At 39.1% G+C, this 16231-nt stretch overlaps 1 protein-coding gene across 4 annotated transcripts in view; it reads right to left on the bottom strand.

Moving 5' to 3' along the window:
- The window catches only part of LOC147379565 (uncharacterized), a 553375-nt gene that overhangs the window by 69472 nt on the left and 467672 nt on the right, over positions 1-16231 (bottom strand). For 2 of the 4 annotated variants that reach the window (XR_015133777.1, XM_086319037.1), the window contains 3 exons: positions 11083-11146; positions 6060-6137; positions 4697-4825 (listed from right to left, as the gene is read on the bottom strand). Coding sequence is in view for 2 of the 4 variants with exons in the window: in XM_086319037.1 (XP_086175163.1) it covers positions 4822-4825; positions 6060-6137; positions 11083-11146 (146 nt within the window). In the remaining 2 variants the exon portion in view is untranslated. Of the gene's footprint in view, positions 1-4696; positions 4826-6059; positions 6138-11082; positions 11147-16231 lie in introns of those variants that run through there. The other 2 variants (XR_015133778.1, XM_086319040.1) reach the window with 1 other exon arrangement.

Here is a 16231-nt window from a genome sequence, read left to right as displayed (position 1 = left end):
AATAATAGCTTATGCAATATACCCTGTTTAGCCATAACTTAATTCCATTATTAGAAAAGTTGGCTTTTTTTATTTTTAATATTAGAAACAGCAATGCAATAAATACTTTTGCATATAAATCTTTGCCCACAACTTTGGACAGATTCCTAGAAGTAAAATTATTGCATGAAAGGACATGAACTCTTTTAAGAATGTTATTCATATTGTTAAATGCATTCCTAGGAAAATTATACTAGTTTGCAATTCAACCTACAGATTATGTTAAAAAAAAAAACTCCTGGTAGCATTTAATGTTTTAACATTATTTTGCAAATTTGCTAGTTTAAAAATTATATCTCATTTTGTTTTAATTTGTATCATTTGAGTATTAATAAAACCAAATTTTTTGCACAAGTTAATTTCCCATTTATATGTGTGTGTGTTTACATGTGTTTCCTTCTGTCGTATTCATTTTTCTAGTGGGATATTTACATTATTATTTTCAAATATACTTTTGCATTTATTAAATATACTAGCCTTTGGCACATTTGTTGCCAATATTACTTACCAGTTAATCATATACTTTTAATTTTTATGTAGTCAAATCCTTAATGTTCTACTTACTATGTATGCAGAGCACATAATGTTTAGTATATAGTGCATAAATAAAATAGTATATTTATCAATCTGTTCATTTGTGGCTGGACGATAAACATTAAACCAAGCTGTTTGAGGAGTCCAGTAACCCTTTATCCAGCAATCTCTCCTGGCTGTTTCAGAGAGCAGTGAATTGTACAAAAGAACTCTTCTAAACTCAGTCTTTCATAACCAGTTTTGAATGGAGCTTTGAGCTGACTTAGAGCCCTTTGGGAACTTTGTTTCTCTCCAGACATCATACTATGTCCTGATTGCGTGTGTGCGTGCTAAGTCACTTCAGCCATGTCCAACTCTTTGTGACCCCGTGGACTGTAGCCCACCAGGATCCTCCATCCATGGGATTCTCCAGGCAAGAATAGTGGAGTCGGTTGCCATGCCCTTCTCCATGTCCTGATTAGCAGAGCCAAATCTTATCGTAAGCACCTCAAGAATCTTCTAGGAGACACCATATGCTGCTTGCCAAATAGCAGTTTGATAAATTAAATATAAATGAATGTGAAACATATGTATTATATTTCCTCTAAATAAACAAGAATATGAAGTGGAAAGGTGCCCAATCAATTAGATTTGGGACAGACTGGAAGGAAAAATGAGTTTAATTCAAGCCTAAAATATAGTTCGTTTACCAACTGTATATTTGATCTAAAAATAAGTTGAATCTGTGCTGGCCACAAGTATCAATAATTACTGAGAGAAGATAGGAATTTCAAGTATATATCTCTTCAACCTACATTCCAGGTCCCTTTGTGATAATATCTCTAGGAAGAGGAAGTAACATACAAAGTATATTAGCTTTCCTTTCATTTCATTTCTGACATTGTGAAATATTAAGATTCAGTCCAGCCAGATGAAACCTCCTCATCGTACTCCATGCTGAGCCAGCCCAAAGGAGTGTAGAGCAGACCAGCTCTGGTAGCACAGAACTACCTTCGAGGAATTGAGCTGATCCTTGCCAAAACTACCATCTGTCTGCAGTTGAAATCTGTCAATTGTAGCTATTTATGAAATCTCTAGTTGAGCCTATAAATGGCTCAATCTTACCTTGCCTATTCAATGTTACTCTCTTATCCAAACCTTATAGTCTCACACTCGCTCTTCTAAAAGAAGGAGGCAAGTATAAAATAGTCACTAGAAACATTCATGAAATGTAGAGAAATTCACGAAAAGTGAAAAGAGGCTGGGCTTTGGAATGGAGCAATCTTAGAGTCAACTCCTGATGATACTATTGCTATTCATATATATTGAATATGTTATTAACATCTCTGTGAACTTTTCTGTGAAATGTGAGCAGTGATGTCTCTCCTAGCTCACTCACTGGTTTGGGAAAGAGTCACTGAGAAAATAAACTTAAGTGTCTGGCCATCTGCAGCAGTTATTGACATATGACACCTCCACAGGTCTTCCCAGTGATTTCCCACATCACATGACAAACACTGCAAATGGGATTTGGGAGAGGAGTGTAGACTGAGTTGCATTTGAGGCCAAAGATGCTGTGGAAACGTTTAACCTTCCTTTTCTTTTTCAGGAGTGATCTACATTCTTTTCTCATAATACCATCTAAATTTGCATAAAACTAGTATACTCAAAGGGTTTGTTGCCTGATTTTTTGGTTTACCATTGTTATCTGGGATTACTCAGAAATAAATACAAAACCACAAATAGAGAAAACACTAGTCTAACCAAGAGGATCTTAGTCATTTCCAAAAATGTTAATAAATATTTCCTAAGCATATGACAGTGCAAGGGACTACTACAGATTCCTAAAACCATCTAGTTTTGTTCTTCAACAGGCTATGTTTTTGCCAAACCCCACCTCCTAAGGTTCAAGTATTCTGAGTTGATTCTGCCATCATTTTTACCTTAAGTATGTTTACAAGGTCAGTGATAACACAAAGTGAGCAAATTCTGATTTCTCTCAAAACCAAAGAAGAAAGGGGGAGGCAAAATCTTAAGGTAGGAATCTTATCTCAAGATGTTCCATGAAGTTCTTTGTATTTAAAGAAATATCACTGAAATGTGAAGCCCTCCGTAAAATTTTGGAGCGTTTGAAAATATTATTGTGTCATAAATCCATGGCTAATTTACCTCAAAATTTTAACACATTTTAAACATTTTTATACCTCCATACTTAAGGGAAAGACATTTTTAAGAATCAGCTGTATTTTATGAGCTCTACCAAGCCTCAGGGCTTCCCTGGTAAAGGAAGATGGTAAAAAATCTGTCCACAATGCAGGAGACCTGGTTCAACCCCTGGGTCAGGAAGATCCCCTAGAGAGGGGACTGGCAACCCATTCTAGTATTCTTGCCTGGAGAATTCCATGGACAGAGGAACCTGGAGGGCTATATGGTCTGTGGGGTTGCAAAGAGTCAGACATGACTGAAGTGACTTAGTACACACGCACACATCAAGCCTCAGAGCAAACGAAACCCAAACCATCACCAGTTTTCAAATTAACAGTTGATTTTTATACATGAATCCGTAGGCAACATACTTTGTGAGACAGTGTCAAATTCAAGTACCACGTTTCTTTTCCCATTGGTTATTTCTATATGTATAATTACAGACAGTATACTGTACACAGCAGGTTAAAGCACAAGCTTTACAGTTAGAGCACAGGAACGATCTCCTGGATGTGCCAAGACTTATCTGTGTGACCTTGGGGAAATGATCTACTGTCTCTCGCCTCAGTTTCCCCATTCGTAAATTGGGTTGAATAGCACAACCTTCGGCTTCGGAAGTAAAATCATAATAATTAAGCTCTACCCAAAAATATGCAAAGTGTGTTCCACACAACAGTGGTAAAAGCCTACAATGTACAGAATACACTGAAATTGTATTGTTCTCCTTGAATTCTCACATACACATACAAACACACACACACTGTTCTCAACAGCTCTGGGTTTGGGCATTCTTCCTTCTGCTTCCAGTACTCAAGATATTTCACTGCCTTTTAGCACCACACCTAGAGGATCACAGAGTGAAGAAAACACAGGTACCTCAAATAAATGCTCCTTATAAAGTATACGTTTCTTTTATAGGTCAGAGATTTCCATATACATGATGCTACAGAAGTCACATCTGCTCTTTTTCTTTTAGTTAGGTGAGTTTGATGGAATGATGGCTGATGGCCTTCTCTGAGTCTGTTTTTAAGGGTTTATTTTAATGATTGCAGCATTATATAATAAAGTTCATTATGCTGAAGTGAGTACCCAAAATGAAATCTTAAAATTATTGCATAATTTCATTATTCTTGCAGTCTTTGACCGTTGAAACAAATAATATCTCTTGATTTTAATAACAAGCCTCACTGTGTTTCTCATAAAATGAAGTTTGGGATGAACACTGCCCAGAGAACGTTGGTTCCATTTAACTAATAAGCTTGGTCTTGACTGTGGGCTTTTGGAAATGATTAAATAGTACAAATGTAATCCACATGTGAGAGTGCATGAAATGCCTGAATTGCAAAACTTCACTGAAATGAGGGAGAAAATGTTTTAGCTCAAGATTAAGGGTCAATATGGGTTGGGGGAAAGCCTGGAATAAAAACCTATTGAATAAGTGAGATACTGTGGGACAAGAAAGAACCCAAGGAAAGGGTTTCTAAGTAGCAGAGGACATTCTTCTAGGATCTCCTAGACCTGAAGTCTTTTTTCTTAGTATCCTTTAAGCTAGGAAGGTTTCTAAAATCTTTCTTCCAATTTCATTTGCAGCAAGTGTTTTCAGAGGCTTTTCTGCAGAAAGAGTATCAGTAGAGATCATCCTTAGGGGAAGAGAGCTATAGCTGCATCATTATTCACATTTGCGAAATGACAAATAAAGTAGAAGAGTTAAGCAATAGAGAGATGGCTGATGGCGCTCCACAATTGAAGGAAGAAGCTTTGCCTTTTCAAGACTGGAAATATGAGAAATGCAGATCAGAACTATGAGAACTCTGTTCAATCAAAACTTATCTTCTGGATTTAGAATGTGTGCAGGATGGGGCATGAAAAGCAGATCTGACCACAGAACCAATAGAAGGCAAGAGAGAGAACACAGATGGGTCAGCTACTCTTGCTGACTTTCTTTAGAAGCCGAGCAGTATGTGGGAAATGCTGGGGTTTGCAGTACAGATCGCTTTTCTTCCAGGCTCCTCTGTTCACCATCCATGTGATCTTGGTCAGGTTAAACTCTCACAGCCTATTTTCTCATCTGAAAAGTGAAAGTTGTTAGTTGCTCAATCGCGTCCAATTCTTTGTAACTCCATGGACTGTATCCCACCAGGCTCCTCTGTGGAATTCTCCAGACAAGAATACTGGAGTAGGTAACCACTCACTTCTCTAGGGGATCTTCCTGACCCAGGGATCGAACCCAGGTCTCCTGCATTATAGCTGGATTCCTTACCATCTGTGCCACCAGGGAAACCCAAGTAGACAAAATAACATCTGACTTTTACCCTCACAGTGTGTTTTGATGAGGATACTGATGAGGGCCAAGAGATGTAAACTGATCATCAAACATGTAAACTCTTTCCTCCAGGGATATAAACCCTATCACTTAAGCCAGTGTTCTGTGGATGTGGTAAGCAGGTGTCCATCCTCCATCCTATAAAAAAAAATCTCCATTTTTTAGAAATAAAGTTATTAAATCACCTCTCAGAACTCAGGGATCCTTAGGAAAAAAAAATATAAGAGTTTTCACAAATGCAAACTATGTGATTGCTCCTCTTCTCCCTCGAAGATTCAATTAACAAGAGGGAAAAGGTGGTGTGTTTTTAACAAGTTCTTCACGCTGAATTGCTTAGAGATGTACATTAGGCCTCCTTTTAGTAATAGGAAAAAATTATCTCGTCATGACTCGACTCTTTCCCACCTCCAGCAGAGGATTGTAATCAATCAGCCGGACAGCAAGATTGATTTTCTAATTAAGCCGGCATTTGTATCTTCTCGCAGAGCCACAGAAGGCTTCCCTACTGTATCTTCCCAACACGTTCCTATTTGTATTCATTTACCCTCACACTTAAAGCACGTTCAACATTGGGGGAAAAAGGTTAGATAACCACTCACTCCCAGAAGGATCACTGGCTGCTTCGGGGAAGAAATACACACCAAGTCACTGAGCAAAAGAGAGAAAATGTTGAAAGGAGCCCATCTGGGTTTTGTTTGGCTCAGACATGGATGAAATTTGCCACCGTGGTCCCGTCCCCACCCCTGCCATGGACGCAGCTGGACCAGCCAAACGCAGATGGTTGGAGGAGGCAGGCTTTTAGAATTTCTAAAAGCTCCATTTCCAGCACTGCTTGCCAAAAAGGTATAGCAGGCTTTTGTGTGGATCTCTGTGATGAGATGTGCTCCTGATTTAATTTACTTAGGGGGAGAATATGAAACCTTGAACAGCTCAGCCAGATTCAATATCCTCAGGGACTCTGCTGGAGGAGAAAACTTACTTTAGCAATTCTGGATCCAATGTGTCTGTGCCTTGTTGTTCATGACCTTTCTTCGGTGAGAGACACCAGGGAATAAAGCTGAAATCATTAAGAAAAGCTTGCATCTTTTTTAGTTCATTCCTGGTACATCCATTACCTAATATTTTATTAAAAAGCTCAGTCACTAATTCAAAATGCTGATTTCAATTTGAGGAGCATTCTGATCTGAACTGGGATGAAAGTTCATTGTTAAGAAAGAAAAAGAAAGAGGAAATGAAGGAAGGGAGAGAAGGAGGGAGGGAGAAAGGGAGAGAAAAGAAAAGAGGAAGATGAGGAGGCTGGCTGATGCAAAGTGACTAGAGGGTGGCAGTGTGTGATGGGCTTAAGAAACAATTTGTCTCAAAGACCTTAAAAACATAGCCTTTCAAGTAGCATAATTTATATTCATTAAGTGGCCACTGGTCTTTGGTGGCACCACTCCGGTCACTCAGTGTCCTCTTGGGTTGCACAAACACAACAGGCTTCAAACTGAGCTCATCATCTTGCCCTGAAACCAACTCCTCCTTCTGACCTCCCTATTTCTGTATATGGCCCCTCTAGCCACCAGGTTCAAAACCTGAGAATCACTGTTGACTCAACTCCCCTTATCCCCCATATCCAACTAGTTGTCTTACCCAATGAAGGCAACATTGTATGTATGTATCCAGCATAATTTGCTATCATCCCTTATTTGCATTACTCAACAGCCTCTGACTCTTCCCACCCCCTAATCCAGGCTCTCTTGTTTGCTGTCCTCTATTTCACTGCCAGAGTAATATTCTAATGCTTTCCAAAGAGTATCTTAGAGACTGTCATCCATGTTTAAAGATTTTCAGTAGCTTCTCACTCAATCCTACTTTGGCAGAAACTCCTCAGTTGAGTAGATCTTTCTGGATTTTCCCATATGCCATCCATGGTGCAGCGATTTGCTCAGGAGGATGGTACCATCCCCAAGGCATCTGGAAATTGTGTCAGAGTTGTGTTTGTTTACCTCAGTGACTGGAGGTCACAGTGTCATTTAATGAGTGGAACGTTCAGCATCCCAAGCACCTGTCACAGAAGTGGCGGGTGACTTCTGTAAAATAGTAGTATCTTCCTTTTGAAAAATACTACTGCAAGTCTAGCCAAACTTAACTCTCTGTCCAAACATGTATTTCTTTGGCTATGTCCCTATTCATCTTCAAATCAGTCCTACATGTCACCTGTTCCAAGCAAACTGTCCTGTTCACCACTACCCAGAACCCAACACACACACACACACACACACACACATTGAACTTCACCTTTCACTTTCTTGAATCTCATTTAGGGAATGTATCATAGTCTGCCTTGTACAAATAAATCACCCTTACATTACACTGTAATTCCTTGTGACAAAGTACTTGTATTACTTATTTTTATATCTCTGACACAAATCACACAGTGAATTATATATAGTAAGTGCTTGATATGCAGTCATTAAATTGATCTGAGATGAGGATCTGTACAGGCAATGGAAGCCAGAAGCCCAGGAAGTCAGACAGGGCCCGAAGGCCTAAGTGGACAGTAAAGGCAAGAGCAAACCATATTCTTATAAAGGGGAAGATGAACCAGGAGAGCAGTCTGAGAATGGGAGGAAATGGTTCAGAGGCAAGAGGAGGCAGGAAGAGCTCAAGGCCCCAGTAGTCAGGCAGAAAGAAGGGCAAACAATATAGCAGTGAGCAACTCAGAGAGGCACCAGGAAACAAAACAATTCAGAATCAAAAATGACCTCATTGAGTGGTTAAGAACCTGGGTGGGCAGTGGTCTTGGCAGGTTGTACCTAGGGACTCCCAGCAGATGAAGGGGAGCAGCTGTATGGCAGTGGAAATCAAACACAACTGAACTCAAGTTTTATCCTGGGCTCTGAGTGCTTATGTGGCTCTTCTGATGGTGGGCATCAATCCTAACTCCATTAGTATTAATACAAGGTCTGTTGGACACAACAGGCCATGGCAGGTGGACAGCTTGTGTATTTGACAGAGGCAGCAGAAGCTTTTAGAAGGCAAAGCCAAGATGAGGGACATTAACTGCCTAGCAGTCGGAAGGTGGAGAGGGAGAAAAGTACTGCCTTAGAAGCACACTTAACTAGGCTAAGTTGGACACATGATTGACAGTTGGGAGGAAAAAAGTGATTTAGGGAAGAGGGATAACACAAGAAGGTGAACTGTGCAGAAGGAATGGGAGGGGAAAGATGCTGAAAAGAAGACTCTATAGCAAAAGAAACTGCTGCATGCTAGGACTGAAACCACAGCAATAAGTGAGTAAGAGGGAAATGAGAGGATGTGCTAGAAAGAGGATTTCAGAGGCAAAGGCACTGAAACCTTAAAATGCAGTCTTGGAATGAATATAGTCAAAGTGGTCAAAGAGGCAACTTATGCGGAGGAGACAGAGATTTGTTGACTGGAAAGATCATACTCAAGTTGTATAACCCATAAACTGAAAGAGAGAGTTGGAATGAGAGTCAGAAGAGACAGAAAGTTAACAGGAAGTCCATCCAGTCTGGAAAAGTGAAAACCATTAACTATGGCAAGAGTAACCAAGAAAATTTATCGAGACTATCCACTGGAGGAGTATTTTGTGTAAAGCACGTTATGAGGGGAGGTGATGTTTGAAATACGCCTCAAAGGATAGGAAGGATTTCAGTAGGTAAAGAGGAAAGAACTGGTAATTGCTGGGTGATGCAGACACCATGAAGAGCAGCTAGAATCTGAAAAGTCTATTCCAGGAGCTTGGGGAAGGTAAGTCTATTGGACAGAAAAGAATGGAGAAAAGAGGAAACAGGAGAAGTTGATTGGTGCACTGGGATATTTAACCCTCATCTATCCAGCAATAAACTATTAAACATCATAGAAAAGAAGGCACAGATGTCATGGGATATTGAGAAAATCTATTCACTAATATATGACAAAGTTATTCAGTTCTGCAGAGAAAGATAACATCTAGTTTATGCTTTTTTAAAAAAATCATCATTTTTCCCCTTCCTTCTCATGCAACCCATATTCCTAGGATGATTTTCACTTTAAAATCCTGGGAAATGGGGAGACTTCCCTGGTGGTCCAGTGGCTGGGACTTCGCCTTCTAATGCAGTGGCTACAGGTTCAATCCCTGGTCAGGGACCTAGGACAGTGGGATCTGTGACATACCTCACAGTCAAATAAACAAAACAAACACACAGCATGGAACAGAAGAAATATAATAACAGATTCAACAGGGACTTTAAAAATGGTCCACATCAAAAAAAACTTTAAAAGAAAATCTTGGTAAGGGGAAGAATTCTGTGAGCTTTTTGAGCCTGGGCTGCTATCTTCCTCAGTGCTTCCCTTTATCTTTGAGAGTCTCAGTTGCATGCACAGAGGGGATGGTGACTGTTAATTACAGGAAAAGTTAATTAGAATCTAGATCTCCTAAAACTTTTCCCTACCTTCAGCAATTCCTCAAGTTCCTAAAAGTGCTGCTTAGAGGAAAACACTTGCACGGACGCAGAACTTAGGCTGTGAAAGTAATTCCAAGATGATTACACAGAGAAGGCTGTGACTTGTAAGCACAAGAGCACTTGGCATTTTGGCTCACAATGGTTTGCCATTAGGAGGTGACTCTAGATGTCTGGGACAGAAAGTCCTCAAGAGCTGTCTCAAAATTGATGATTCATATGCCTCAGTGAAAGAGACCCAAAACTAGGGAGAGAAAAAGGCTGAGTAAATCTCACTTCTGCACCCAAGGACCAGTTTCAGTAGCCAAGATGCAGTTAGTTTAACCTATAGCTCTTTTTAACCCAAGGTTCTCTTTAAAGAAGTCTCTTCTAGAAGCAAATTAACATTTGGTGCACAAAGGGAAGTGAGATGAATGATATGCAAGAAGAGTTGTGAGGTTTTTTTTTTTTAATTTTTGCTTTCGTTTTTTTAGTCTCCTTTCTAAATATGTGTAGGAAAATATGGTCACATGTACAATCCCCTGAAGGACTCTTTCTTTTGTACTTGGATAATAAATGCTACCACTTAAAAAAAATATATTCATCCTTAGGCATCCACTTTGTCACATCCTGGAGCCAAAATTCATACCAGGGACAGGTAGAAGGGGAAAGAATTGCTACAGCATAAGCACATAAGCAGGAGAGGGGAAATCTGGTTAATGTGGATCTTTCATGAAATAAAGTGACAGTAACTTCTGGAATCAAACCTTGGGACTAACCCTCACTTCAAACTTACAGCTGGAGGTCTCTGAAGTGCAGTTTCCTCATCTCTAAAATGAGGGTAATAACACTTGCTGCTTCTGGTCATTGTGAGGGCAAAAGCAGATCATGTGCAGGAAGTTCAGCCCAGTGCTTTGCACACAGTATGCAGTCTATAAAAAAGAACTATGCTGGCAGGGACTTTAACACTCTTTCCTAAACAACGTTAACATCCAGGTGTGAGGGGTAGAAATAATAATGGTTGCCACAAAACCAGCTGCCATATGGCCAGACTTATTTGCCTCTCTCTCCCCATAATGAATTTTTATTCTGGCACCTCCAAAAATGAATAGCTGTACACCGAGATGAGTGCAAATCCAACATCTATTATTGGTATCTTTGTTTTCAACACCATCAAAAAAAAAAAAAAAGCTGACCAACCAGCCAATTGGAAACCATTCAACACTAAATAAACATTTGGAATGGGGCCATGTCTTTTGCAAAATTACAATCTGCTTAAAATAGATGGCCTCAGAGGTCAGTTTCAAATATACTCCATTGGATGTCCATGTTTGTTTACTTCTATCCAAAGGCAATTTGGGGGCAAGCAACTCAGACAGCTGCTTCACGCATTAGACACAAAGTGCAGACACTGCTGTTCCTTGAACAGGATGTGCTGCACCACTGCTTCTATTTTAAAAAGGCCTCCTTTTACCATTGTCAGAGGAGGCAAAGGACACCAAACAAGAGGGCCAGCCTTCCAAATGGGATTTGGAAGGGAAGTGGAAATGGGGATAAGAGGAGAGCTCTGCTTACATTTTTGATCTGATCTTTTGGGTCTCCATCTGCTTCTGCTCCTGGGAAAACATTTCTTGGTTTTCTGAAAGGAGATAGAGAGATCAATATAGATAGATAGACCTAAAGCTCTTTGAAAAGCTAAATTCGATCAAAAATTGAATAGTTTTCACAAAGCACTATTTAGGTCAAATAAATCAGGAAAATGTGGACTAAAATTTTCTTTTAATAAAGGCACATGTTGAAAATAGGGAGATGTGTTTATGACAAAACTTTCTTGGATTTCAAAAAAATAAAACACTTAATTAGTTTTAGGTGTTAAGTATCCCTCCCTTTTCATCTCAAATAAAATAATAATAATACTAGTATCAGATATGCTTCTTTTAGGAAAAAGAACATTTTTAAATTGCCAACAGAATTTCTAGACATTGAAGACACAAGTAAATTACTGAGACACTTTTTTTGGAAATCATTAGCATTAATTGTACTGTGTAAACTAGTTCTCAAAGTTTCCATTGATCCATCTTAAATTGAGAAAGAAAGGATGTCCCTGGCAAGTAAGAATTTCTGTTTTCTTATTAATAGACTTTCAAAATGTTTTATTTGAAGAAAAATGCCAATTCTGACAAAGCCTGCCTTGACTACTTCAGATTGTTCTGACTTTCTGCTTTCCTGAATTTTTATAGACTATACTATTTGTCTGGAGAAGGGAATGGCAACCCACTCCAGTGTTCTTGCCTGGAGAATCCCAGGGACGGGGGAGCCTGGTGGGCCGTCGTCTCTGGGGCCGCACAGAGTCGGACACGACTGAAGCGATTTAGCAGCAGCATGCTGTTTGTCCACTCCATTCCAGAGCTAATTATCCACAGCCTGCGTTTTTGCTCAATTATTTCACATGTATTTGTTTCCCCAACTAGATGGTAAGCATTCTCAGAACAGTGACCATGCCTTTATTCATTCTATACCCACTGGGCACCTGTTCTGTACATAGAAAGCCTTTAGTAAACACTTACTGAATGAAAAAAAATTTTCATGATTGCCACAGTTTGAAATCGGGTGTTTTCTTCTATGAGATGCTACTTCAATTAGTGTTATTCAGCATGCAGTTATATTAACACCACCTGGCTGTACATTAGAATTACCTGAGAAATTTTTAAAATATTCTTATGCCCATTCTATATGCTAGATGAAAAGAGAGAGGAAAAAGAATTTTTCCTTTGTCATTAAAGGAGGGTCAGCTCTAGGGTCAAAGGTGGAGATTGAAATAATAGTAATAAATAGGATTAATAAATACTTTAGAGAGATAGGCTATACCTTAATTGATCATTTTGTAGCTTCTGCAGTTACCATTAATTTCTGAACATATACTACAGTGATTGATTAGACCTGCATATTCCACATCATGCTTGTGCTCAGTCATGTCTGACTCTTCAGGACCCCATGGGCTGTAGCCCACCAGACTCCTCTGTACATGGGATTTCTCAGGCAAGAATACTGGGGTGGGTTGCCATTTCTTTCTCCAGGGGAATCTTCCTGACCCAGGGATCAAACCCAGGTCTCCTATGTCCCTGCATTGACAGGCGGATTCTTTACCACTAGCACCACCTGGGAAGCACACTCCCCAAGTCTTCTCCAATAACTTAATTCCCAGTCATTCTCTAAGATAGTGTTATTCTTACAGATGGATAAATTCATCTGTTGTGTGCTTGATGCTTATTTTTGCTTACAGAAGAGAGCTCTACGGGGGAGCCTGGTGGGCTGCCGTCTATGGGGTCGCACAGAGTCGGACACGACTGAAGCGACTTAGCAGCAGCAGCAGCAGGGGGAAATAATTCATGGACATAGCTTCATGTATCATGAAAACTCTTGGTGGCCCCATGGACTACAGACAGCCAGTCTCCTCTGTCCATAGAATTTTCCATGCAAGAATACTGGAGCGGGTTGCCATTTCCTTCTCCAGGGGGATATTGTTACTTTCTGGCAAAGATAAAATAAAAGGGACCAGCTTTACCCTACCACTTAAAATTCTATAAAGACCAGCTTCCAAGATATTGGATATCAAGCAAAGAAGAAGAGCAATCCCTGAGACCTGGGAGGCAAAAAGGTGGAAACTATTTTGAGTGCCCCAATTCACCCTCTGGAAAAAGATTACAGACCATGGTGCAGAAAGGGCAGACTACCTGAGTTGAGGAAATAGAGAAGGGAATTCAGGAAAGCCAGAGTGCCAACAGTTCACAGAGCAGATTACAGGGGAGAGAGCGCACTGCACAGAAAGAAAAATCCCAAAGTTTGCAGGGAAAGGATCCCCCTTAATTATTCCGCCAAGTACTGCTGAACAAATAAGAGTGAGGACACTACTCAAAGAGAATCCAGAAAATAGCACCCGGAATTCAATCAGGGCCAGGAATAATGTCTGTTCCGCACAGCCAGGGGAGAAAACCTCATTAATCAAGCTTGGTTGATTAGGGTAGGCAACTATAGCTCCCAAGCCAAATGTAGCCTGCCACCTATTTTTGTAAATAAAGTTTTATTGGAATACAGCTACCCTCATTTCTTTACGCATTTTCTGTTTTCTTTCAATGACAGAGTTGAGTAGTTAATGATAGAGTTGAGTAGTTAAAGCTGAAACTAGATGGCTCACAAAGCCTAAAATATTTACCACCTGGTCCTTTACAGAAACATTTGCCAACTAACTTCTGGGTTAAAGTACTAAGACAGGCCTTGCCTCAGTTCTGGGAAAAACTAACTCTAGATCAAATGCAGCTCTCATTTCACCTTTTAAAAGTAACATCCATGAAGATCAAATTGTTTCCAAGTAACTTAACTATGTTTCAAAAGAAAGCTCAATAATATGCATGGAAATACAAAAGCCTACAGCACTCAACAAGGTTAAATTCACAATGCCTGGCATCCAGTCAAAAGCTACCTGGCACACAAAGAAGGAAAATACAATCCATAACTAGAGGGAAAATCAATCAATTAAAACTGACCCAGAAATGACACATGATAAAATTAATAGACAGGGACATTAAAACAGTTATTATGACTATATTCCACATGTAGGGGGTTGAGGAAAGATTGAATATGTTGAATAAAAGATGAAAGATACTTGAAAGAAGGGCCTAGGGACTTTCCTGGGGGTCCAGTGGTTAAGATTCCACACTCCCAATGCAGGGGGCATGGGTTCAACTCCTGGCTCAGGAACTAAAATCCTACATGCTGCAACAAAGACACGGTACACCAAAAAAAAAAAAAGAAAAGCCTGAATCGATCTGTTGACCATTTAAGCAAATTAATAACAATGATCTGAAGGTTTTAACATATCTAAAAGTAAAATGTATGATAACATGAGCAAGAAGAATAAGAGAGGTATAAAGAAAATTTTACGGTTGTAAGGTTTTTACACTGCTGGTAAACTAGTTTAATGTGGTCTGAAGGTAGACTGGGATAACATATAAACATATATTGTAACTTTTAAAGAAACTACTTTTAAAAAGGACACAAATCACCATGGTGTATTAATCCCATCAAATAATTTTTTTAAGTTACTTATTTTTCAATTGAAGGGATAATGGCTTTACAGAACTGTGTTGGTTTCTGCCAAACATCAACATGAATCAGCCATAGATATACATATGTCCCCTCCCTCTTATTTTTTTCACTTACAACATTTCTATTTGTCTTCGTTGTTGTTACAATTTCTCTGCTAAGACTCCCTGTTCATATTCATGTTTCTTATTCATCTTTTCCATTAATACCTTAATATATTTACATGATTATTGTCTAAAGACTTTTTTTTTGTTTGAGCAGTTTTAGGTTTATAGCATAACTGAGAGGAATGTACAGAGATTTCCAATATATCACTCTGCCCCAAACCATGGAGAGCTTCGTTCATTACCAGCACCCTCACCAGAGTGGTACATTTGTTATCACTGGTGAACCTACACTGACCCTCCATAATCACCTGAAGTCCATAGTTTACATTGCAGTTCACTCTTGGTGTTGTATTATATTCTATAATGTATAATACCATGAATCTATCATTAGGTGTCATACAGAGTGTTTTTACTGCCCTAAAAATCCTCTGTGCTCTGCCTACTTATCCCTCTGACTGCAAAACTCTGGCAATCCCAGATCTTTTCACCATCTCCATAATTTTGAATCATACCATATATAACATCTTCAAATTGGCTTCTTTCACTCAACATACGTATCTAAGATCTCTTCATGTTTTTTTATGGCTTAATAAACTCATTTCTTTTTAGCACCAAATAATATTCCATTGTCTGTATGTACAACAGATTATCTATTCACCTACTGAAGGATATCCTGGTTGCTTCCAAGTTCTGGCAATTACGAATAAACCTGCTATAAATATGTGCAGGTTTTTGTGTGGACAGAAGTGTTCAGTTTCTTTGGGTAAATTCCAAGAAGTGTAATTGCCGGATTTTTCCTTACCCCAGTCTGTGTCAGATTCACCCCACCTCCCATTCCTCCACTAGTTTGAAGGCATCTCTGATTATCTCTGCTCTTCTAGGAAAAACTTGTGTTTCCTGGAATGTGATTCATTTAGGTTTCTTAGAATCCTCAAGTCCCTAATGGGGGACAAATCTATGACTTTGTAGATGATCCAGCTTATTCTCATTACCAGGATGAGCGCAACAGTCTCTTGGGACTTTCACCATCCTAACTGGAAACAGACTCTCTAAGGAGCTTAGAGTTTTAAATGAACACAATTTAGCCATTTGTTATAAGAATAATACAGGTGGTGGGAACAATACACAAAGGACATTTTTATTATTTTAAATTAGTAAAATATAAAGGAACTTAAACTACAGACTCATGAGACTTGAAACCAACTACTATAAAGACTTGATAAATTATTTTCATAACTTGCAAAATAATTAATAAATTAAAAACTAATAAATTATTTGCATAAATCCAACATTGTATCTGTGCAGGTGAATTTGCCATCGACTCAAATAAAATTAGAGTTGGTAGGGCTTCACAGACCATGTAATCACACATAGATAGGAGAACTCTAGGTATTTATGAAAGTCTGTTTGGAATTGCCATAGGAAATAGGTAAAAGTTCAGTCTGCTCTGGGTCCCTTTGCCCAAACATAAATTCTGTTTTTATCAGTTTTCTATATTAAGTTCTGAGTTAGAT

The sequence above is a fragment of the Bos grunniens genome, chromosome 1, assembly GCF_055505025.1.
Source record: "Bos grunniens cultivar Pamir isolate PY7600 chromosome 1, Bosgru_T2T1.0, whole genome shotgun sequence".
NCBI classification, from domain to species: domain Eukaryota; kingdom Metazoa; phylum Chordata; class Mammalia; order Artiodactyla; family Bovidae; genus Bos; species Bos grunniens.
Note: the sequence above shows the minus strand (reverse complement) of the source record. Positions and strands in the feature narration are given on the sequence as shown.